At 44.5% G+C, this 23972-nt stretch overlaps 1 protein-coding gene across 10 annotated transcripts in view; it reads right to left on the bottom strand.

The window, feature by feature from the left end:
- The window catches only part of LOC121542551 (DENN domain-containing protein 5B), a 69365-nt gene extending 45415 nt beyond the window's left edge, over positions 1-23950 (bottom strand). For 9 of the 10 annotated variants that reach the window (XM_041851950.2, XM_041851953.2, XM_041851955.2 and 6 more), the window contains exon 1: positions 23605-23950. In XM_041851950.2, coding sequence (XP_041707884.2) covers positions 23605-23713 — 109 coding nt within the window. In that variant the 5' untranslated portion in view covers positions 23714-23950. The remainder of the gene's footprint in view (positions 1-23604) is intronic. The other variant, XM_041851951.2, reaches the window with a different exon arrangement.
- Positions 23951-23972: the final 22 nt, after the last annotated feature.

Raw genomic sequence — 23972 nt, 5'->3', positions numbered from 1 at the left:
GTGTGAGACAGAATAACAGTGTGTGCATGAATACATTGGTGTGAGTGTGCATCTGCTTTGTTTTTGTTTGTCAGTGTGTGTGTGTGTGTGTGTGTGTTGTGTCACAATGGTCATGTCACAGCCCAAATTAGCCTGGTTCTGATGGCCCTATTCATCGCTCTATTGTCCCGAGTACAGGGACAGAACACTGGCACGGTGATGTCACCACTTTGTAATTCTCTCAGGCACTGCTTTGTCCCCTCTCCCCATGAGGGGGAGAGAAGAGAGGAGGGACAGGGGTAAAACAGAGGGAAAGAGAAATGCGAGCCTGGGTTAGTGGGAGGAGGGAGAGGAGGAGGGTGAGGAGAAGGCGAGAGAAAAGAAAGGAAGGGGGAAAGGAGGTGGTGTGTGGATGACTCATTTTTATTCAGGCACATGCACCACTCTCCCAGGGGTCCTTCGTTGAGCCAGATAGACTTGTCCCAGCTTAATGACTCACTGCAACGTGATCCAATGACAGGTCAATTAGAAGGTGTTGCTGATCCCTATACTAAATGTGGAGGTGTAGCTGAGGAAGTGAGTGAGTACAGGTGCAGCTTAATAAACACTGTTTACACTATAGGTATAACAATCATCACAATTAATCAACCCATTAATCAACATAATATGCTATCTTTATTCCATTTCCACACCCTGTAATAAGTGATGGATCTGAACAAAACATGTCATTGTTTTTATTTTAGTTCACTAGAGGGGAAAAATATGGCACATGTTTGTGATGTGAGATTTAGGAGGGGAAAAAAGCTTCTCCAACAGTTATTTTATCCCTGCTAAGCTGGGTTCACCACAGTGGAACCTGTCCAACATTCTTTCCCCATGACACAACGGCATCATCAGCCCCGCTTGTTTAGGAGAGAGAGATGGAGCTTTAAAGTTGTGGGGAGCCAATTCTTTTTCAGCACTTTTATGTCCATGACTGATCAAAACTAATTTTCTCAAGGCTCTCTCTTATCCCTCTGCAGCAGACATGGTGAGCAATATGTTTGTAACATAAATCACAGTATCGAATCACAATACATAGAGAATCTGGATAATCGCAATACATATCATATTGGCACCTAGGTTATTGTGATAATATCATATTGTGAGGTCCCTGCCAATTCCCAGCCCTACTTTTAAGGGAGATACATAACAGAGAAAACTTAAAGTTGATACTCCATAGCTCATCAGCTCCACCATTGTAATTCATGGTGGTGGCAGCACATACAGTTTCAGCCAGTTTCAGTTTACAGTTTCAGATACTGTTTCAGCCCTTATAAACAATGTTCAGGGACTATTTTGACAGACATATGACTCTTCATCTTGCCCCAAATGGCAGGTACAGTGGGGGAAAAAAGTATTTAGTCAGCCACCAATTGTGCAACTTCTCCCACTTAAAAAGATGAGAGAGGCCTGTAATTTTCATCATAGGTACACGTCAACTATGACAGACAAATTGAGAAAAGAAAATCCAGAAAATCACATTGTAGGATTTTTTATGAATTTATTTGCAAATTATGGTGGAAAATAAGTATTTGGTCACCTACAAACAAGCAAGATTTCTGGCTCTCACAGACCTGTAACTTCTTCTTTAAGAGGCTCCTCTGTCCTCCACTCGTTACCTGTATTAATGGCACCTGTTTGAACTTGTTATCAGTATAAAAGAGTGTGTGGTCCTCTGTAGCTCAGCTGGTAGAGCACGGCGCTTGTAACGCCAAGGTAGTGGGTTCGAACCCCGGGACCACCCATACACAAAAATGTATGCACGCATGACTGTAAGTCGCTTTGGATAAAAGCGTCTGCTAAATGGCATATTATTATTATTATAAAAGACACCTGTCCACACCTCAAACAGTCACACTCCAAACTCCACTATGGCCAAGACCAAAGAGCTGTCAAAGGACACCAGAAACAAAATTGTAGACCTGCACCAGGCTGGGAAGACTGAATCTGCAATAGGTAAGCAGTTTGGTTTGAAGAAATCAACTGTGGGAGCAATTATTAGGAAATGGAAGACATACAAGACCACTGATAATCTCCCTCGATCTGGGGCTCCACGCAAGATCTCACCCCGTGGGGTCAAAATGATCACAAGAACGGTGAGCAAAAATCCCAGAACCACACGGGGGGACCTAGAGAATGACCTGCAGAGAGCTGGGACCAAAGTAACAAAGCCTACCATCAGTAACACACTACGCCGCCAGGGACTCAAATCCTGCAGTGCTAGACGTGTCCCCCTGCTTAAGCCAGTACATGTCCAGGCCCGTCTGAAGTTTGCTAGAGTGCATTTGGATGATCCAGAAGAGGATTGGGAGAATGTCATATGGTCAGATGAAACCAAAATAGAACTTTTTGGTAAAAACTCAACTCAGTCGTGTTTGGAGGACAAAGAATGCTGAGTTGCATCCAAAGAACACCATACCTACTGTGAAGCATGGGGTGGAAACATCATGCTTTGGGGCTGTTTTTCTGCAAAGGGACCAGGACGACTGATCCGTGTAAAGGAAAGAATGAATGGGGCCATGTATCGTGAGATTTTGAGTGAAAACCTCCTTCCATCAGCAAGGGCATTGAAGATGAAACGTGGCTGGGTCTTTCAACATGACAATGATCCCAAACACACCGCCCGGGCAACGAAGGAGTGGCTTTGTAAGAAGCATTTCAAGGTCCTGGAGTGGCCTAGCCAGTCTCCAGATCTCAACCCCATAGAAAATCTTTGGAGGGAGTTGAAAGTCTGTGTTGCCCAGTGACAGCCCCAAAACATCACTGCTCTAGAGGAGATCTGCATGGAGGAATGTGCCAAAATACCAGCAACAGTGTGTGAAAACCTTGTGAAGACTTACAGAAAACGTTTGACCTGTGTCATTGCCAACAAAGGGTATATAACAAAGTATTGAGAAACTTTTGTTATTGACCAAATACTTATTTTCCACCATAATTTGTAGGATTTTTTATGAATTTATTTGCAATGTGATTTTCTGGATTTTTTTTCTCATTTCGTCTGTCATAGTTGACGTGTACCTATGATGAAAATTACAGGCCTCTCTCATCTTTTTAAGTGGGAGAACTTGCACAATTGGTGGCTGACTAAATACTTTTTTCCCCCACTGTATATGCAACTGGGATTGAGATTTCCCAGCATGCTGTGCAGGGGGTGTGCGTGCGTGCTGGCAGCTGTAACAATGTGCGAGTGGCGGTACAGGCTTCAGAGTGATAAAGGGCTATAAATCATTTTACATTTACATTTTAGTCATTTAGCAGACGCTCTTATCCAGCGCGACTTACAGTTAGTTTATTTTTCATACTGGCCCCCCTTGGGAATCGAACCCACAACCCTGGCGTTGCAAACGCCATGCTCTACCAACTGAGCTACATCCCTGCCGGCCATTCCCTCCCCTACCCTGGACGACGCTGGGCCAATTGTGCGCCGCCCCATGGGTCTCCCGGTCGCGGCCGGCTACGACAGAGCCTGGAATAAATAAAAGTAAGACACTCCAGGAGGGATTTAGCGCTGCATGGCAACATCACTGGAGTCTGAGACACACACAGGCAGTCCTCAGAAGGGAGTTTATGTCAGTGGTGCACTGGGGAGTGAACATAAAGCAGGAGATACAGGACAGAAAACATTTACCCATCCTGGAAGTGGTACCTGATGAAAGGGGGAATCAAATAGACCTATGGAGAAAACTCTAGTAGGACGGCAAGTAGCTACCTGTCCTAATTATGTTTTGAGGGCAGGAGCAACTTATAATTAAGCAATTGAATGAGGGCAGTACTAACAGCTGTTTTCATGCATTGCAATAACAAGGTGATGAAAATGATGATGACGGGTGACTGGTCCACCAAGCTGTGAGGTACAGAGGTGTATTCAGGTGGCCAGGTGTTCCTCTAGAAGAGTAATCTGGGTTCATTTGGTTCAGTATGTTCATGTACTGTGGGGTTATATAATAAGTTCATGTAGGTTCGTCCAAATGTTCATTCCCACAGGGGTAAAGCCAGCTGCAGTAGTGTACAGCCTGACTGCCCCAGCCTCCTGTCTAAAGACAGAGAGAGGAGAAAGCCTGCCAGGAGAGAACACTGAAGGGAGGGTGGACTTGTTGGACTGAGAAATACAGAGAGCAAGTGAGAGAAACGGCAGATGGAATGTGAAAAAAAGAAAGAGGGAGTGAGAGAGCCTTAGAGGACGAGAACCGAGCAAAAGAGACAAGAGTGAGGGAGTGTGTGGACGAAAACGTCAAAGAAAGGGATAGATGTAAGGAGAACAAAGGAGAGTGAGTGAAAGAGAAAGAGAGAGAGAGATAGAGATAAAGAAGAGAGAGAGAAAACAGCTGTAGAGTTCAGTGTAGCGTACACTAGGGAGAAGTACCAGCTCCCAAACCTCCAGGGCCAAACTGCCAGCCTGCCTGACGTTTCCACAACCCCAAAATAAACCTGCCCCAAATGCCCAGCCACATTCCATATAAACATTTCCCATCCCTTCAGTTTTTCTTTATAATTATCTTGCGCACGGAAATCCTAGCAATGCCATTCCCGCAAAATAAACAGTCTTTCTGGCAAAAAAAAGAGAAGAGGAAATACAGTAAAATGGCAGATGGGATGTTTTGATTCAGATGTAAAGGTTTGCTATATTTCTACACCAGTAATCACATGGTAGATAACCTCTCTGTACCACTAGAGATCCTGGTTCGAATCCAGGCTCTGTCGTAGCCGGCCGCGACCGGGAGACCCATGGGGAGGCGCACAATTGGCCCAGCGTCGTCCACGTTAGGGGAGGGAATGGCCGGCAGGGATGTAGCTCAGTTGGTAGAGCATGGCGTTTGCAACGCCAGGGTTGTGGGTTTGATTCCCACGAGGGGCCAGTATGAAAAAAAATAAATAATAATGTATGCACTCACTAACTGTAAGTCGCTCTGGATAAGAGCGTCTGCTAAATGACTAAAATGTAAATGTAAAATGTAGATTGTTCATGATCACTTTATTTAAATAAAATTTAAAATGTAATGGTGGTAAAAATGCCACTGGCAGCACATTTCAATTCCTCAGAGGCAGATGAAAGGACAAGGAGAAAATTGGCCCTCGGCACTTGAGGAAGGGGAACTGTCATCAGATAGAGATGGGGATAGGGGGTGAAAAAGACAGAGGGGGAGGAAGACAGAGAGAGAGCGGGAGAGAGCGTAGAAGAGAGAGAGGAACAAAACATCTCAATCTCTCGCTGTCTCATTTGATATCCACAGATAAGGCTTTGGCTTGGTTGGCCGTCAGACTAATTACTGTAGTATTACGGAGCCTTCTGTAGACTAGTTCCTGCCCACAGTGCTGTACACACACTCATGCAGCACGGCCATGTAAGAGCCCTCTGTAGCCTTGTAAGAGCCCCTCTCTGCCCAACAAGGGCTGAGATCACACAGACAGGCACATTGAACGCCAGTGGCGGCCATCTTTGATCCATTCATCTCTAAGATCTGTGCGTAGTGTCAGTGAGGGCTCTGAAGAAAGGAAACTATTTCTTAAAATGACTATACTTGTGCATTGAGAAATATGTGTTTTGTGTGTGTGTGGCTGTGTGTGCTTGAATGTGTGTGTGTGTGTGTGTGCATAAAAGGGTCAAATATGTTGCTGCCTCGATGCTTCCAAAAGGCCAACAACTGACTGCAACATAAATTATCTAAATATAATTAGGTCTAGGCAGAGTGAGCATGGGACTATAGTGGTGGAGGGGGTGGGGTCACTCTCTTCCTAACAACCCATCTACCCCTACAGCATAATAACATGTCTTGCTTAAAAGCCTTCGGTTACCATGACAACCTGTTACGCATCCCAAAGCTCTGTGAAGAGACTAATGGCCCTGGTTGAAGTGAGGTTACATAATCCTATTTTAACCCTATAAACGCATGGTAATTGCATCACCCCAATAGAAGCCCCATGGCCACCTCAGAGAGAGGGGTCCCTCTGTGTTGAGAGGAGTGGACACATGAGTTGATTGACAACCAACAGACAATGCGAAGGCCATTTCACAACAAAGAAGAGAAAGATACTTTTATTACAGAGAGTGAAAAGTGGAGAGAGAGAGAGTGAAAAGTAGAGAGAGAGAGAGAGAGAAAAGTGGAGAGAGAGAGAGTGAAAAGTAGAGAGAGAGAGAGAGAGAAAAGTGGAGAGAGAGAGAGTGAAAAGTAGAGAGAGAGAGAGAGAGAGAGAGAGAGAGTGAGAGAGAAAAGTAGAGAGAGAGAGAGAGAGAGAGAGAGAGAGAGAGAGAGAGAGAGAGAGAGAGAGAGAGAGAGAGAGAGAGAGAGAGAGAGAGAGAGAGAGAGAGAGAGAGAGAGAGAGAGAGAGAGAGAGAGAGAGGAGAGAGAGAGAGAGAGAGAGAGAGAGAGAGAGAGAGAGAGAGAGAGAGAGAGAGAGAGAGAGAGAGAGAGAGAGAGAGAGAGAGAGAGAGAGAGAGAGAGAGAGAGAGAGAGAGCTCTGTACTGCACAAGCTCAGGCCAACAAAGTAGAGTGCTCACTTGGAGCCAGGCAAGAGATTCTAAAGGACAGAGAGTGAGGGGGGGTGAAAGAGAGACTGACAGTGAGAGAGATTGAGAGAGAGAGAGAGACAAGTGTGTGGATGGTGGGTATGGTAAAGAAGGGTAATTCATTTGTTCACCCCTTAATGTTTATACAAACAGACAAAGAATCACTTGTTTAATGTCAACAGTCCACAACTATCTGGTGATGCTTACTGCTACAGATGGCTTCATACCAAATACCCAGAGAGGAAACAGATCACTGAGCCCTAACAGCACCTGAGCAACAGTGTGTGTATGTATTGTGTGTGTGTGTGTGTGTGTGTGTGTGTGTGTGTCTCTAAAGCAACATGCAAATGACCAATCTGTGTGTTCATCTGTTGGCCCAGATTGCATCATCCTGCAACAAGCTGAAATTGCATGCCACTTTACATACAGCAGCTCTCACAGATTGAGGCCCCAACAGTGGAGTATAAAGACAACATCCACCGTACAACTTGACTACAGATGGATAAAATGTGAAGGAAAGCTGAGAGGAAAAAAAAAGATAGATGAGGAAAGAGATGAAACAATGGTGGATGGATAGATGGACCTCAAGGCTTTCAAAAATCAGAACCGGAACCTGTTGTAATTCAGCACATCATCATCCTCCACAAGCCAGCACAACGAGCCACCATCACCAATCCAAATCGGATTTCGTAACCTAATACATCCGATAATAAGCACCGAGCTCTGTTGACATAGCAGTGCAGGTTTCTCGTAACAACTTTTGAGGATTTTACATTTTGTGGTCGTCGTCTACAAAGTTGTTTCCGCGGGTCGCAAAAAGCTAAATTAGCATGACGAGCTGAATTAAATGTAAAAGGCTTTGAAAATAAAACGCTTGGTATACGCTCATTGCTCCGTTGACATTTCAAATAAAAAAATCTAACCATTTCACAGAGATACGCTTGCTTTTGTGAGAAATCTTTCAAATTAATATGAAAACTGTATACTAAAATATGAAAATGCTACATGTCATGTCTCCATCTTCCCTCTATATTGTTTTATGTCCTGCGGATTCGAGAAGAAAGATGGCGAGTTCAATGCGTAACTGAGCCTGCCAGGTAGCCATTAGCCTTAATTCTTGCACAGTATCCAGCCTAGCTGATGGAATGCAATTTTCAGATTTTTTTACCACTTTTTTTCCTCTGGCCTCCATTGATTAGTGCTGTTTGAGGTCAGTTCGGTTTCAGTTTGATTATTTTAAAAAAGAATCATGGCTTTTGATAAAAAATAAAATAAAAGATTAAATAATGACATTAAAATGATCAATGGAAATTCCAATGGCAAAAATTGTGAACATTCAATTGTCAAAACATTGAAGATATTCCATTGTCTCTGTCAGGTCCACATTGGGTAGACTTCAATCGAAAAATAGGAAATTACTATGAAATAATAAAATACTTTTTATTTGATGACTTGATTCTTTTTTATTCCATCATCACCTCATCTCTGCTCAGGCAGTAGCAGCCAAACAGCCAGACAACGATCTCTCTGCTCCCCATACTCTACGGTCTTTAGTCATCCTATTTAGCTGGGCTAGCCTGCCTAAGAATGCTGCAGAGCTGTCCGACAATCATTTTACTCGTTTTTCAAAGTAGCTAAGGCATAGTTTCATGAACTGTCTCTATCCCTCTCTCTCGTCGTTGTTTAATAACCAACATTTCTTTTTTTGTGGGGGGGTTAATCGCTCAGCACTACTGGCCATCCTACAAGGGTAAAAACTCCAATAACTTTTGAACGGATTATGATAGAGACATAAGGTTTGGACCATTGGTTTTCTTAGAGGATTATCTACACAATTGGTCGAAAGATGCACCCTATAACAAGGCATCCTCGCCTTGCACAGGCAGTGGCCCATTCTTCCATAATGAGACGGTCGCTCCTGAACTGGGTGGAAAGTCATTTGGTGTAGTGGTTAGTGTTGCTGACCCAATGACGGTTGACATGAGCCATGTTACACAAGCACTAGAATGAATCCCATCAAAGGATAACAGACAGTACCACCTCTATCCCTAATCTTAACGTATGGGAATATTCTATGTTCACTCTGAATAGTTCAGTACAGTCCTTTGCTATGATCTACTGTAAAATTCATATTCATGTAACCTACAGCATATAAAAACATAAAAACAAGTCCATTACAAAGATGAACTGAAACAAAACAGAAACGCACAGAAAATAGTTTGACTACAGAGAACATGGACATATTGCTTCTAGGTAGTCAGCCTGATGTTTACTGTCTTTATCATCACAGACGCAGCCAGGGTATCTAACGCAAAGTGCTTTTTGTAACAAGCTCGGTCAGTGTGGCCAACAGACGGACACAAATTAAGCAAAGAAGAGCAGAGCTAGGTACAACAAAAGAGCTTATTTCCCTGGTGGGGAAATTAAGCTTTCAGAGAACAGAGATTTACGCTTTGTGTTTCATCCAGGAAAACACACAATGACATTGGTGTGTGCCCTGATAAATGTTTAACAGCTGGAGGGAGATTACACCAATCCACATATAATGTAGCTACTACTGTTCATTCACAATCATCTCGGCACTCCAATCCATTATCACTTTGCAGCTGAGTATTACAGACTCCAGCCAATTCCCTCTCAATGGAGAGCAGGTGGTTTGGAGAGCCTATAGCAGTGAGATATTTGAACTGAACTGAACTCAGAATGACTGAATGAATCAACTGAGAATATCTCCATCAGATTTTGTCCAGTATATTTTTCAGATAGGAAATTAACAAATAATTCTAAAGTCTCACAATTCATGATAAATGGACATAGGCCTATTACAAGATTAAACACATTTCTCAGAAGCAGGAGAAAAATAACTATCTACAGCCAACCCCTCCCTCCTACTTTCCGCTTATCAATGGAAGCATTATCATCATAAACTCCACTCCAACTTCTCAACACCAAACTAATCTATACTGTCACGGTATAGGAGTTTTCTTCCTTTCTGCTGAGTGTGACTGTTACAGAAAAGAGCTTTAGCAGCATACAATCACAGTCCTCCAGCAGTGTGAATGTCTACATCCCAAACGGCTCTATTTCCAATAAAGTGCACTACTTTTGATCAAAGTCATATGGGCCCTGGTCAAAAGTGGTGCGATATTTAGGGAATAGGGTGCCATTTGAGACACAGCCAATGTGAGTAAAAATAGACCCCAGTGACTGAGGTTAATCTGTGCTGCCAGACACCGCTACTGACAGTGTTTACTACAGGATATATCAAACCAAGACTGGGGCTTACACTAAGGCAAAATCAAAAAGCTGTTCCTCAATGTTATTTTTCATCACAAGCCTCGATGCACCTTTAATCTCAAGCTCTGCCCTTGACCTCTTGTGCACGCCATCCGCCTCATTCTCTCGCTTTCCATCTCTCCCTCTTTCTCTCACTCCCTCCCTCACCATCTCTCTCGCTCTTCTTCCCCATTTCTCTGAGATATCATTTGGTTTATGTAAACAGTGGTGCAGTCATAATCTGACACATTGAACAGAACATCCGTCTGAGCCTTTTTACTAAACACCAACAGTCCTACTATTTATCCTCATCAACAGACACCAATAAAAAAAATTGATTGTCTTTTATCCATTACAGACAAATGTGGAATGCTCAGTGCTCGCCACTTCATTGTAAAGGTAGGCTACACAAGGACAATCCATCACATCACTACTGTGAGCAGATCATTAAATTAATGATATTTCTATGGAGCAGACAGCAGAGGTATAATGTATGTTTTACGTAGAAACAGAACGGATAGAACAGACAGAGTTCTCCGTTAGCTCTAGTCCTGCATTGCCAGCCCATTGTCCCTCTCTGCTCCATCCTTCTCTATAACCGCCGCTCTGTATGAATCAGCGTGTGACGGAGAAGAGACAGTCCTAGCCAATGATTACCCACAGTTCTTCAGGCTTTATGACCGCTGTGACACCGCCACCGGCTTTACTTATTACATGTCTTTATCATGGTGGTGTATCTGTAGGCCACTGATGAGCCCTTAGCCTCTGCTGCCCTCTCTGTCAACATGAGACATGTAGGGACAGCCTGGGGACTGTGTGTGTGCGTGTCCGTGTCATGTGCAAGACACAGAGAGAGCGAGACAGAGAGAGATCAATGTGTCCTATCTGATTGCGGTCACTTATTGTTTACCCAGCAGGCTTATCGCAGGGCACAGGTTGCTGGATGAGTTGGAGCTCGGTCAAAGAACAAAGTCGACATGACTGGCCAGCTAAGCATCACCAGACAGACATAAACACACACACACACACTCTGTCGAAGGCACACATCATGTTGAAAGATCACTTCCCAGCAGCCTCAACAGAGAATACCTTCCAACTAATCCCTAGCAGACTGAACGGGGTTGTCGTGGCGACTAGATGTTCTGGAATGTTCCGAGGGCCTGCTGGTTCCTTGGAGGTTGTTGGTGTTGTTGTTTTCCTACTGGACTTGTGGACTGGACAGCCAATGTGACTCGGCTTTAGCCTCTATCAAGTCGTTGAATTAACATTACTGTTGGCTACACTGGAGCTCTTTAAATATATTCACAAATTCTCTCAAATGTATCTAAACATCCATAATCTAACTAAGTACATTCAAACCAATATTAAAATAGAGACTCAAACATGTTGACATGACATTAAAATGCTTGTTGGACAGATTCACAGATGAGAAAAGTACTCTAAAACCACATCTGCCACACCAAGCCAACAGATATTGCATGTCTGTGATCATAACACACTCTAGCAATATCTATAAAAACATGCTTCTCTTCTCATTCATCAACTGGTCTGGCTGGCACACAGAAATTATGTAATAAATACATTTCAGCTCTAAAATGTTCTGATTTATGCAACATGAATAATCCCTGACTGTCCAGTAGCATGGCCTCACACTGGACGCCACCTCACCGTGGCGATGGCCCTGTCGCTAGGCACCACCAGCCTATCACTACCCTGGGATGTAATCTGTCATGGGAGGCGGCCCTGGATGGCTGCCGTGGTGATGGCTATCGGGTGTTAGTTACGTAAGGAGATTTACAGCCGGCGCCCCTGATATAACCGCACAACATTATTATGAAGAGGAGGAGGCCGGGTGCTGTTCTGCTGACGGTTTGACCCGTGTTGCTAGGGACGCGGGCGGTGTAGTATTATTATCATCCTGTGATCGATGGAAATGACCCAGCGTGCATTAAATCACACACAACTCCTCATCTGAGAGGGATTTTCCCTCGCTTGCATCCAGAAGCATCTTTCTTCTTGTACATTTCTACTATCCCTCTCTTGGCCTTCATAAATTCTCTCTCTCCCTTTTCTCTGTTCTCCCTCATTTGATTCTCCCAAGAGATTACTTTCTCTTTCCTGTCTCGCTGAGTCCTCATCTCCCCTCTCGGTCTGTAACCTGTTTCTTTCTCCCTATCGCCTATCTATTTGTCTGCACACCTCTCATTATTTCTCTATATTCCCTCTCCCCCTCTCTTTATACCTTTCCCTTTATCTCAATCCCAGTCAGCCATTTCAACAGAAGCCTGGTTTCTTTGAAATGTCTTTCAGTGATACTGACAGTGCCCTCTCTAGGTCAGCCCCCTCCATGGCAGAGACCAAACAAACAGGACGTATCACACAGACCGCAGAGCACTGGCTGTACTATGGGTATAACCACTATCCATTTTCCAGGGTACACACACCAACTACACTGGTTGAACCTTGTATTGACAGAGAGACTGAGGGGGAGGTGAGAAAGGGATGGATAGAGGAATATAAATACATTGTTTGAAACCAGCATATTGGACAAGCAGCATATGTTTTGTATAAATTGTATATTTTACTAAATGAGTTGTATAATGAGCCTTGAATACATGTTGTGGTTCTATTGTTGGAGATGCTATTGTTGGGATGGAGAAGTCAGCCAATAGGAGGAAGTCAGAGAGAGAGTCCATGGAATACTTTATTCTATACCCGGCAACTGACCTTGATGACGACACACACAACAATGCATTCTAGGGGAATGGAAAAACATTATGTTACATGTGCCGAGTAGGCTCTGCCTGGCTACCCAGACTCTTTGCTCCGTTCAAATGCTATGCCACGCTCACTGGCGTTTGTTTTTGGATATTACCATACTCCCCGACCCTTCACCGAACACGAACACATTCGGGCCGTCTGATTGGTCTCAGAAACCAATGGGTTGGGCCAGAGCCAGAATACACGTGGGTGGAGCGACGCTTTCGGAGTACGTAATTGGCTTTGATACTTTGATTGGTTAGAGACGATCCAATCGCTGATGACTGTTTTCACCACAAACCACGTCACCCAACCCACTTTAACTATGTCAGATTCAGACTGAAGTCTGTAGCGAACGACAGAGCAGAGGAAGAATTTAACACGAGGCGTCAGGCTAGAGCAGGCTACCACTGATTGTCAATATGTTGCCCTGGTAACCATTGTATATATTGTGGCTTAACTGACGTTGACTTGTACAGTAAGGGAAAAAAGTATTTGATCCCCTGCTGATTTTGTATGTTTGCCCACTGACAAAGACATGATCAGTCTATAATTTTAATGGTAGGTTTATTTGAACAGTGAGAGACAGAATAACAACAACAAAATCCAGAAAAACGCATGGTCAAACATGTTATAAATTGATTTGCATTTTAATGAGGGAAATAAGTATTTGACCCCTCTGCAAAACATGACTTAGTACTTGTTGGCAAACCCCTTGTTGGCAATCACAGAGGTCAGACGTTTCTTGCAGTTGGCCACCAGGTTTGCACACATCTCAGGAGGGATTTTGTTCCACTCCTCTTTGCAGATCTTCTCCAAGTCATTAAGGTTTCGAGGCTGACGTTTGGCAACTCGAACCTTCAGCTCCACAGATTTTCTATGGGATTAAGGTCTGGAGACTGGCTAGGCTACTCCAGGACCTTTATGTGCTTCTTCTTGAGCCACTCCTTAGTTGCCTTGGCTGTGTGTTTTGGGTCATTGTCATGCTGGAATACCCATCCACGACCCATTTTCAATGCCCTGGCTGAGGGAAGGAGGTTCTCACCCAAGATTTGACGGTACATGGCCCTGTCCATCGTCCCTTTGATGAGGTGAAATTGTCCTGTCCCCTTAGCAGAAAAACACCCACAAAGCATAATGTTTCCACCTCCATGTTTGACGGTGGAGATGGTGTTCTTGGGGTCATAGGCAGCATTCATCCTCCTCCAAACACGGTGAGTTGAGTTGATGCCAAAGAGCTCCATTTTGGTCTCATCTGACCACAACACTTTCACCCAGTTCTCCTCTGAATCATTCAGATGTTCATTGGCAAACTTCAGACGGCCCTGTATATGTGCTTTCTTGAGCAGGGGGACCTTGCGGGCGCTGCAGGATTTCAGTCCTTCACGGCGTAGTGTGTTACCAATTTTTTTCTTGGTGACTATGGTCCCAGCTGCCTTGAGATCATTGACAAGATCCTCCCGTGTAGTTCTGGGCTGATTCCTCACCGTTCTCATGATCATTGCAACTCCATGAGGTGAGATCTTGCATGGAGCCCCAGGCCGAGGGAGATTGACAGTTATTTTGTGTTTCTTCCATTTGCGAATAATCGCACCAACTGTTGTCACCTTCTCACCAAGCTGCTAGGCAATGGTCTTGTAGCCCATTCCAGCCTTGTGTAGGTCTACAATCTTGTCCCTTACATCCTTGGAGAGCTCTTTGGTCTTGGCCATGGTGGAGAGTTTGGAATCTGATTGATGTATTGCTTCTGTGGACAGGTGTCTTTTATACAAGTAACAAACTGAGATTAGGAGCACTCCCTTTAAGAGTGTGCTCCTAATCTCAGCTCGTTACCTGTATAAAAGACACCTGGGAGCCAGAAATCTTTTTGATTGAGAGGGGGTCAAATATTAATTTCCCTCATTCAAATGCAAATCAATTTATAACATTTTTGACATGCGATTTTCTGGATTTTGTTGTTGTTATTCTGTCTCTCACTGTTCAAATAAACCTACCATTAAAATTATAGACTGATCATTTCTTTGTCAGTGGGCAAACGTACAAAATAAGCAGGGGATCAAATACTTTTTTCCCCTCACTGTATGTACTATACATCAGGATTCTCATAGTTGAGCAGAGTGTACAGATTGACTCATTGTAGAAAACCACAGGAAGTCTTCAAGTGCTCTTGAAATTGACGATAACAATGGCACTCTACAGTGTTTATTCAAGTCCAGCTTCAATCCCTTCAAAAAGGGACATATTCCTAGAAAATCACAGCCATTGTGGCTTTTAAGTACTTCCACCTTTTGTCCAACAAGAGAAGAGATTTCATACAACACTCCAGTCATTTTAATAGCAAATTAGGATTATGGAGTCTACCTTAATGATGTATAATAATTCCACTAGTCTCTGCACTCTTCACCTAAAAGCGTAGAGATACAGTATTCGGTTACAGTCTATTGCGGCAGATAATTCTGTTCATAGTCAATAGGCTTCCCTGCCAGTACTGTTTCCACACAGATAGCTGCATAATAATAACTGATGGAAACAAAGAGAGTGAAATGTCAGATAGTGACATTTCCATATGCTGAGCGCCTCACAAACATATGTTGTTTGACATTCAGAGATGTAACAATGGTGTTTTTACCACAGGATGAATACAGGGCCCGTTCATATAGAGCTGCGCTATATGGAACACTACAAACCTCAGCGCTATTAAACAGTAAACATGGTTTGTAACAGACAGACAGAAGGAAGGTGGCACTTCAAAAAGAACTGAGGACAAAGCACACATGGTACCTCACGATCACCATTAAAAATGTTACCTAGTGCCAATTCTGCACTGTGAGTCATTCTATTATAGAAGAAAAAGACAAAGTGGAAGAAAACGTGACAGAAAATCAACACCAACAACACAGTTAATGTCGCTTCAGAACAATCAATCTACAAAAGCTGTATGAGAATCTGCTAGAAGCTTATAACTACAGAAACGTGATTTCTCCAATAGCCTACTAACACTGAACACCACATTCTAAACATGGCTCCTAGGCCACCAGTATAAATAACATTAAGCCCCTGGCTGGCCTTCCCAAAACAACAACTCCCCGTCCGTTGGGTTAAATGCGGAAGCCATTTTGGTTGAATGCATTCAGTTGTGCAACTGACTAGGTATCCCCTTTCCTTTCCCTTTCCTTTGTCCCTCACCCACTACACCCCATTCTCCCACGTCTGCTGCTGCCCAGCCCAGGGAGAGAGGGAGCATATGGGAGACAGTCAAGGGTCAAACAGGGGAGGGGTGTGTGAAATGAGGCGCACAGCCCTCAGTGATCAACTGCTCGTTTTGAGACTGGTCGGGGAGTATGTGTGTGTTTGGAGGGGGGTTTGGGGGACTGACAGTACTACCGTGGCAACAGGATCCCAGCAACAGCAACCCCACCTCTCGCCCACTCCTCCCTGAGGCTGGGTATCCATCATGATCAGGTGGGTCAGTTCCAACTTTTAACCTCTGACCGAGTCAGCGTGCACTGTGCCCGGCCCTCCACAGCAGTCGCTAGCGCGCGATGGGACAAGAACATCCCTGCTGGCCAAACCCTCCCCTACCCTGGACGGTGCTGGGCCAATTGTGCGCCGCCCCATGGGTCTGCCGGTCGCGGCCGGCTGCAACAGAGCCTGGAATCGAACCAGGATCTCTAGTGACACAGCTAGCACTGCGATGCATTGTTAACCTCTGATCTTTAACTTAAACACTTGACAGGTCGACAGTGATAGATGGGGGTAATGGTGGTGACAGTGTCCCTGACATTGATCTAATGAGCTTCTTGCTAGACTATGCGGTAAGGACAGAGTAGCCTACATTATACCTAACAAACAAATCTTATCCTATTCAAGTACGCGTCGACTTCAGTGTCTGGCCATTTTCACTGCTTTTTGGCATAAATGTTATTACTAAGTTACTACTAGTATGATCACTAGGCAAGAGAGGTCAATCCCCTGACCTCCTTGGTCAAGACAAAAACAAGCAGACAGAATGACTCTGTGGGAATGGAGTTGAGTAGCCCTGATGTCTAAAAGGGTCAAATCGTTCAGGGAAGCAGATTGCAGAGGCTGTGGTTGCGTGTGTGTGTGTTTGTGTGTGGAGGTCTGTGTTAGATTAGAGAGATTGTTAAAGCATGGAGCACTGCTCAGTGTAGCCTGGAGGAGCTGTCTGAATGGATTAAACTAACAGGCTTACCACAGCCCAAAGATAGATAGCCCTGCCTACTGCCTAGCTAACTGGCCTGACTACAGATCACACTACTACACAAAGACACATATGAGACGATGGCATAGAGAGATGGGGAAAATCACTACACAGTGGAGAGAGAGAGAGAGAGAGAGAGAGAGAGAGAGACAGAGAGCGAGAGAGAGAGAGAGAGAGAGAGAGAGCAGGAAAGGGGAGAAGAAGAGAAAGAGAGAGAGAGAAAGAGAGAGAGAGAAAGAGAGAGAAACTCATCTGCGAGAGAGAGTGGGAAGAAGGAAGAATTCACTCTGCTATGGAGGACATTTAGCTTCCTCTCTCCTTTGTCTGGAGATACCCCCTTGGTCACATTACCAGAGAACTGAAGGGGTTAGCCACAATGTTATTAATATGAATTAGCATAAGTGTTAGCCTATGGTTTATGTTATCAGATTCCTACATCGTCATTAACATATGTCAACAAGGGCGTGCGTCAGCGCTGGCCTGTGTCATCATTAGCATAAGTCAGTGTTGTATTAGCACTAGTCAAGGGCTGCATTGTGCTGTCTTCCAGACTGGCCCCTGGAGGACAGATGGCCAAGGCCAGGAGTAATGCCCTTCAAATCCCTTTGTGAGGCTCCTTCACTGGGCTTGCTGACACTCCCTGTCCCACCTCAGCCCAGCCTAGCTAGTCCCTACAGGCCTATATTTCATTATCAATGTGTAGGTCATAGCACCAGAAACACTAGTACACTTGTAGACTACACTTGTACACTCCTGCACTCCAGGGACACATATAGAGTTCTAGAGACAGACACTAGAAAATATGTGCAGGTATTAGCCAATACAGTTTATGGATGGGGTTGAATTACTTGTAAGATTTCAGTACCCCAACCTTAATCCATCAGTGTCAAGTATGGCATACATCATCCTATAGGTAATGACAGGATAATAAGCAGTGAATAGAAGTGGGAAGACACTTGTCCATATGCGATTGAGTGTGACTGGGAGAGAGGTTAGTGTGGGAGACAGGTGTGAGGTATGAAAGAGGGAGACAGGGATGAATGGACGGGGATAAAAGAGAGGGGAGAAAGAGGTCTGGGACCACTGGACCAGAGGGAGACACTCTCCCCTTTCCTCACCCCTTCCAAAGAGACAGGATCCACTAAAACAGAAAATTCTCACCTGACAGAGAACATAGCATCATTGCAGGATTGTTTACTGAAAGCTGAACCTGGGCATCTGTTGTTTACTGGTACAGGCTGCATCTTGAGTGTGTTTGTCAGTAAGACTACTTCATTTCATATTTATGGATGCATTCCTGGATACTTTCCCATCAGTGGGGTGGTGGTTTAGAGTGAGGGGTGCGAGGTGAGGAAGGGCTGAGGAGAGGGGAGGCTCACAAGGAAGGAACACTGAACTAATAGCTTTCCCTCTCCAGCTGGTGTGCCAACCTCACCTCCCAGAATAGCACACACCCCTTCTCACCTTTCACCTCCACACACACGTTTTACGTTTACGTTTTAGTCATTTAGCAGACGCTCTTATCCAGAGCGACTTACAGTTAGTGAATACATATATATATATATATTTTTTTTATACTGGCCCCCCGTGGGAATCGAACCCACAACCCTGGCGTTGCAAACGCCATGCTCTATCAACTGAGCTACATCCCTGCCGGCCATTCCCTCCCCTACCCTGGACAACGCTGGGCCAATTGTGCGCCGCCCATGAGTCTCCCGGTCGTGGCCGGCTGCGACAGAGCCTGGATTCGAACCAGGATCTCTAGTGGCACAGTTAGCACTGCGATGCAGTGCCTTAGACCACTGCGCCACTCAGTGGTCTAAGGCACACACGCCGGACCACAATGCACCTGGTCCTAGAATGCAGGGAACGAACAACACATTGGTGGCGGGCCTCTGTTAGAGTGGAACTATTTATGTCGCTCTATTCACCAGCCAGGGTATATATAAACCACTTCAAGATTCTGATACAGTCAGTGAGTGAGACGTCTATTACAGTGTCACCATTAAAGGGAGTCTGATGAACTTGTAGCATGCTAGCTGTTCCCATAGACCTCCAGTCATTGCGCTAATGCTAGTTAGCATTGGCTCGCGAAACTACCTCTTAACTTCCTTCATATTGGACACAGAGACATAAAAATGACATCCATGAGTTCATCTGACTCTGGGATAGTAGATAAAAGGCTTCATTGCCAAAATCCCGAACTATCCCTTTAATAGGAGTGACACACACTTCAACTCTCCTCTACTTTGGAAATGTTTCATCTCTGAAGGACAAACATTGAGGTCAAAGCCAAAGAAAAGTGTGGTCCTACCATGGTCACTGAATGAACAAACACTGAACACACACACACACACCTAGGGAGATAGATGGCATCCACTGGGAAAGTGACACCCACTCCCCTCCCCTCTCCTCTCCTCCCCTCAGCAGCCACGCATGCAGGCGGGAAGGCCAGTCAGGTCCACAGGAAGTCTGGCCCTGGTGCCTAGAACAATGGGCCTGGGGAAACAGGCCTACTGTCACACAAAGGGAATGGGAGGGGGATAGAGGGATGGAAGGAGGGGAATCACAGCCACATTCACAGCCCAAAATAAGCAAGACCAGGCCGGAGCCTAATGTGGATCAGACTGAAACCAGCACCGACCAAACCAGCCACTGTAAAACAGGATACAAGCCAGGCTTGGGTTGCTATAGCGATAGAGAGGCTAATAAAGAAAAAGCTCACAGCAAGTGGCAACATGTTGATGTCAAAGATATCCATCATGGCAATCTGAGGAGTGTCGTGGGGTGGGGGAGGAGAGCGATGGGCGACGAGCTGCCTGATCTGAATTGTAAATGAATGTCAGTGTGGATGTTCAGTTGCTCACTGGGGCAGATGACAAAGCCCTGGGGAGGGGATGGGCTGCTGAGGAGGGGAAGGAGAGGGGGAGAAGATAATGGTCTACCAATGGCTGCTGTAATGGATTCCACCGTGTTTGTGGATAAACAATGCTACGTTAATGGACCACCACAACAGCCCACAATCGACTATTCGAAGTTAAATGGAGAAAATGTTGTAGCAGACTACCATACTTCAAAAACACACACACAACCTAATCACAGAGACCCATAGACATACTATACCATAATGCCCAAGTATAGGTATAGTACTTTCTGAGAGACTTTGCTGAGTAGTAGTATGTAGGATTAAGAACAGTAGAGTTATGATTTTGACAGGTGGTGGCGTCTCAATCTGAAGCTAATCGTGTCTGGAGACAGATTCATCAAATCCCCTAAAGAAACGAAAACCCCGTCCCCCAAAGCTTTGTTAATATAATATAATATGCCATTTAGCAGACGCTTTTATCCAAAGCGACTTACAGTCATGTGTGCATACATTTTTACGTATGGGTGGTCCCGGGGATCGAACCCACTGCCCTGGCGTTACAAGCGCCATGCTCTACCAATTGAGCTACAGAGGACCACATATATAGTCCCTGAATGATATAAATCAACAGCAACACTGACATCATCACTCTGTCCACTCTTCTACCGAATCACTCCAACACACCATCTATTTCTCTCACCCTGTCCTTTCCCCTCCTTTGCTTTTCTTTCCTAACAGCTGATGGCTCAACTCCTCCGACTGTTAACTTGTGCCCCAGTTTAAGCCACACACACAGGCAGATGCTCAGAGAGGTGGGGTGATCAGTGTGAGGGCAGCAGACAGAGAGACGTATGGGCTAAGTGTGGTGGATGCTCATCAGTGTCACATCCGAGGATCAATGATGTGCCACAGCCCGATAGCAACACACACACGTAAACACACACTGGCAACAAATGGATCCGATGCAGACTTAACCACAAGCATACATTGAGGGAAAAAAGTATTTGATCCCATGCTGATTTTGTACGTTTGCCCACTGACAAAGATATGATCAGTCTATAATTTTAAATGGTAGGTTTATTTGAACAGTGAGAGACAGAATAACAACAACAAAATCCAGAAAATCACATGTCAAAAATTTTATAAATTGATTTGCATTTTAATAAGGGAAATAAGTATTTGACCCCCTCTCAATCAGAAAGATTTCTGGCTCCCAGGTGTCTTTTATACAGGTAACGAGCTGAGATTAGGAGCACACTCTTAAAGGGAGTGCTCCTAATCTTAGCTTGTTACCTGTATAAAAGACACCTGTCCACAGAAGCAATCAATCAATCAGATTCCAAACTCTCCACCATGGCCAAGACCAAAGAGCTCTCCAAGGATGTCAGGGACAAGATTGTAGACCTACACAATGCTGGAATGGGCTACAAGACCATCGCCTAGAAGCTTGGTGAGAAGGTGACAACAGTTGGTGTGATTATTCGCAAATACAATTGGTAACACACTACGCCGTGAAGGACTGAAATCCTGCAGCGCCCGCAGGGTCCCCCTGCTCAAGAAAGCACATATACATGCCCGTCTGAAGTTTGCCAATGAACATCTGAACGATTCAGAGGAGAACTGGGTGAGACCAAAATGGAGGTATTTGGCATCAACTTAACTCGCCGTGTTTGGAGGAGGAGGAATGCTGCCTATGACCCCAAGAACACCATCCCCACCGTCAAACATGGAGGTGGAAACATTATGCTTTGGGGGTTTTTATGCTACGGGAACAGGACAACTTCACCGCATCAAAGGGACGATGGACGGGGCCATGTACCATCAAATCTTGGGTGAGACCCTCCTTCGCTCAGCCAGGGCATTGAAAATGGGTTGTGGATGGGTATTCAAGCATGACCATGACCCAAAACACACGGCCAAGGCAACAAAGGAGTGGCTCAAGAAGAAGCACATTAAGGTCCTGGAGTGGCCTAGCCAGTCTCCAGACCTTAATCCCATAGAAAATCTGTGGAGGGAGCTGAAGGTTCGAGTTGCCAAACGTCAGCCTCGAAACCTTAATGACTTGGAGAAGATCTGCAAAGAGGAGTGGGACAAAATCCCTCCTGAGATGTGTGCAAACCTGGTGGCCAACTACAAGAAACGTCTGACCTCTGTGATTGCCAACAAGGGTTTTGCCACCAAGTACTAAGTCATGTTTTGCAGAGGGGTCAAATACTTATTTCCCTCATTAAAATGCAAATCAATTTATAAAATTTTTGAAATTTCTGGATGTTTTTGTTGTTATTCTGTCTCTCACTGTTCAAATAAACCTACCATTAAAATTATAGACTGATCATGTCTTTGTCAGTGGGCAAACGTACAAAATCAGCAGGGGATCAAATACTTTTTCCCCCTCACTGTATAAATGACAAACAGAAACATTAACTTAGTCACAGAGACAACACACACACACGTTTATAGAGACGAGACAGGAACACAGACAGGAACATCCCACAGTGTCATAACCTGATAGCTGTTTAACTGCCTGTGCCATCCCATTCATCCCACCTCTTCACCCCAGCGCAAACTCATCCTCACAGAATCAAAAGATTAGCCACAAAACAACACCCTGATCAGCACTCTTTGATTGTCCTAAAATCCTGCCCCCCATAGAGACACTAAATGTGTCTGATTAAATATGCAACTAAAGGAATCCTGAATCCTCCAATTCTAGAGTCGTGTGCTTGGTAAGTACTAGTAGAGCTGTTCCAATGGACAAAGAATTCAAATCAGAAGCAATCACAGATCACTCACTTCAGGTAGAGATAAGCTGTTCCATGAACACACACACAGACCGTTAAGTAATTCTGAACTTCTAGTTATACAGACTCAGCCACGGAGACATGTGATATCATATGCAACAACAGTATGACGCGACCATACAGGATCATTTTCTACTTATCCAATTGAACCGCATGTGCAAAGCACTCAATGTCAAAGAAAGCTCCCTTTCCTATAGAAGGATTATGTCACAGAGGAAATGTTTTAACTCAACAGGAGAATAAGAGTCTGAATCTGCCAGGTAATTAAATATGAACAGGCTGCAACACCAGAGCACTGCTATTTGGCAGTGTTCCAGTGACTCTAAACGCAGCCCAGTTGGCCGCTGAACGTAGCCCAGTGGAGGGCTGGCTGGGGATCGATGGAGGGCATCTGCTTTGTGCTTAGGGGGCTGTGGACTTTATTCAGTCACTGATGCAAAACTGAAGGGGTGACCCTGATTTCAATACTGGACCTCCATGGTTAACAGAGAGTACTTAGAGCTTGCTATTGCACTGAACAAACACACAGCCTCACCAAACACAAATAGAGAGAAGACCTGAGTCCAATGCTGATTGACCCTAGAATATGTGCAGAGATATAATTTCAGTCCTTGTTGACTGAGGAAGGGTTAATGGGGTGTTAACTATTTTATTACTAAAATAATGATGATTATCCTTAGTAGCAGCCTTTGTAATCAAAATCTTCCTAAAAGCCTCCACTTTTGCATCCTTCACTGTGCTGCACTGAAACACCAGCCTCATAAGAAGTGTTGGCGTTTTTGTTTTATCTTTGAAATAATTACATTATAGCCATTGCTTTCTTCCTCTCTCTTTAGTCCACACAATCAGCGAGGAAAGGTCTGACAAACAAGTGAAGAAATGTCCCCAATACCTTTAACTGAGTTTATCAGAAACTACAAGAATGTAAACAAGGTGATGTCAGGCTGCAACTGTAGCCATTGTCCTTATGTTGTTGTTTTTAAACACAGCACATCATTTATCTATACAATATGTCCCAAATAAATGATATGCATTGATAGTGTCACTAAGATTAATGTGTATTAGTTTAAAATGAAATCCGTTGTTTTCTTATAGGTACCTCACAGGGAAAAGTTTAATTTAAATAAATAAAAAGTAAGTAAGTAATCTTACCGGCTAATTCGTCCGGTTCCAGCCCTGTTTCGGTGTCTATCCCGCATATCACAAAGTAGTGAGCGAAGCGGCAGGGCGCCGCTCCAGACGCCGCGTTGGTCCCACTCATCTTGGTTCACAGATTAGCGTCTTCCCGTTCCTAGTACTCCAACAGCGGCATCTACATAGCGAGAATAAAACTGGTTTTAAAACGATTCTTTAGTCTTTGTAAATGGCAGAATGACAGTGTTCCCGACGCACAATTAAAAGAGTTTCCTGTTCCTCAAATTTACTGAAATATCGAAGAGAATACTTGCTGATTGTCAACTCTTCGTCGCACTGACAATACAGAAACGAGCAGAGTGGGAAGCGCGAGCTCGGTGTGTGTG

This window comes from Coregonus clupeaformis, chromosome 28 (assembly GCF_020615455.1).
Source record: "Coregonus clupeaformis isolate EN_2021a chromosome 28, ASM2061545v1, whole genome shotgun sequence".
Lineage (NCBI taxonomy): Eukaryota > Metazoa > Chordata > Actinopteri > Salmoniformes > Salmonidae > Coregonus > Coregonus clupeaformis.
The sequence above is the reverse complement of the archived record's forward strand: the minus strand, read 5'-3'. Positions and strand labels throughout refer to the sequence as shown.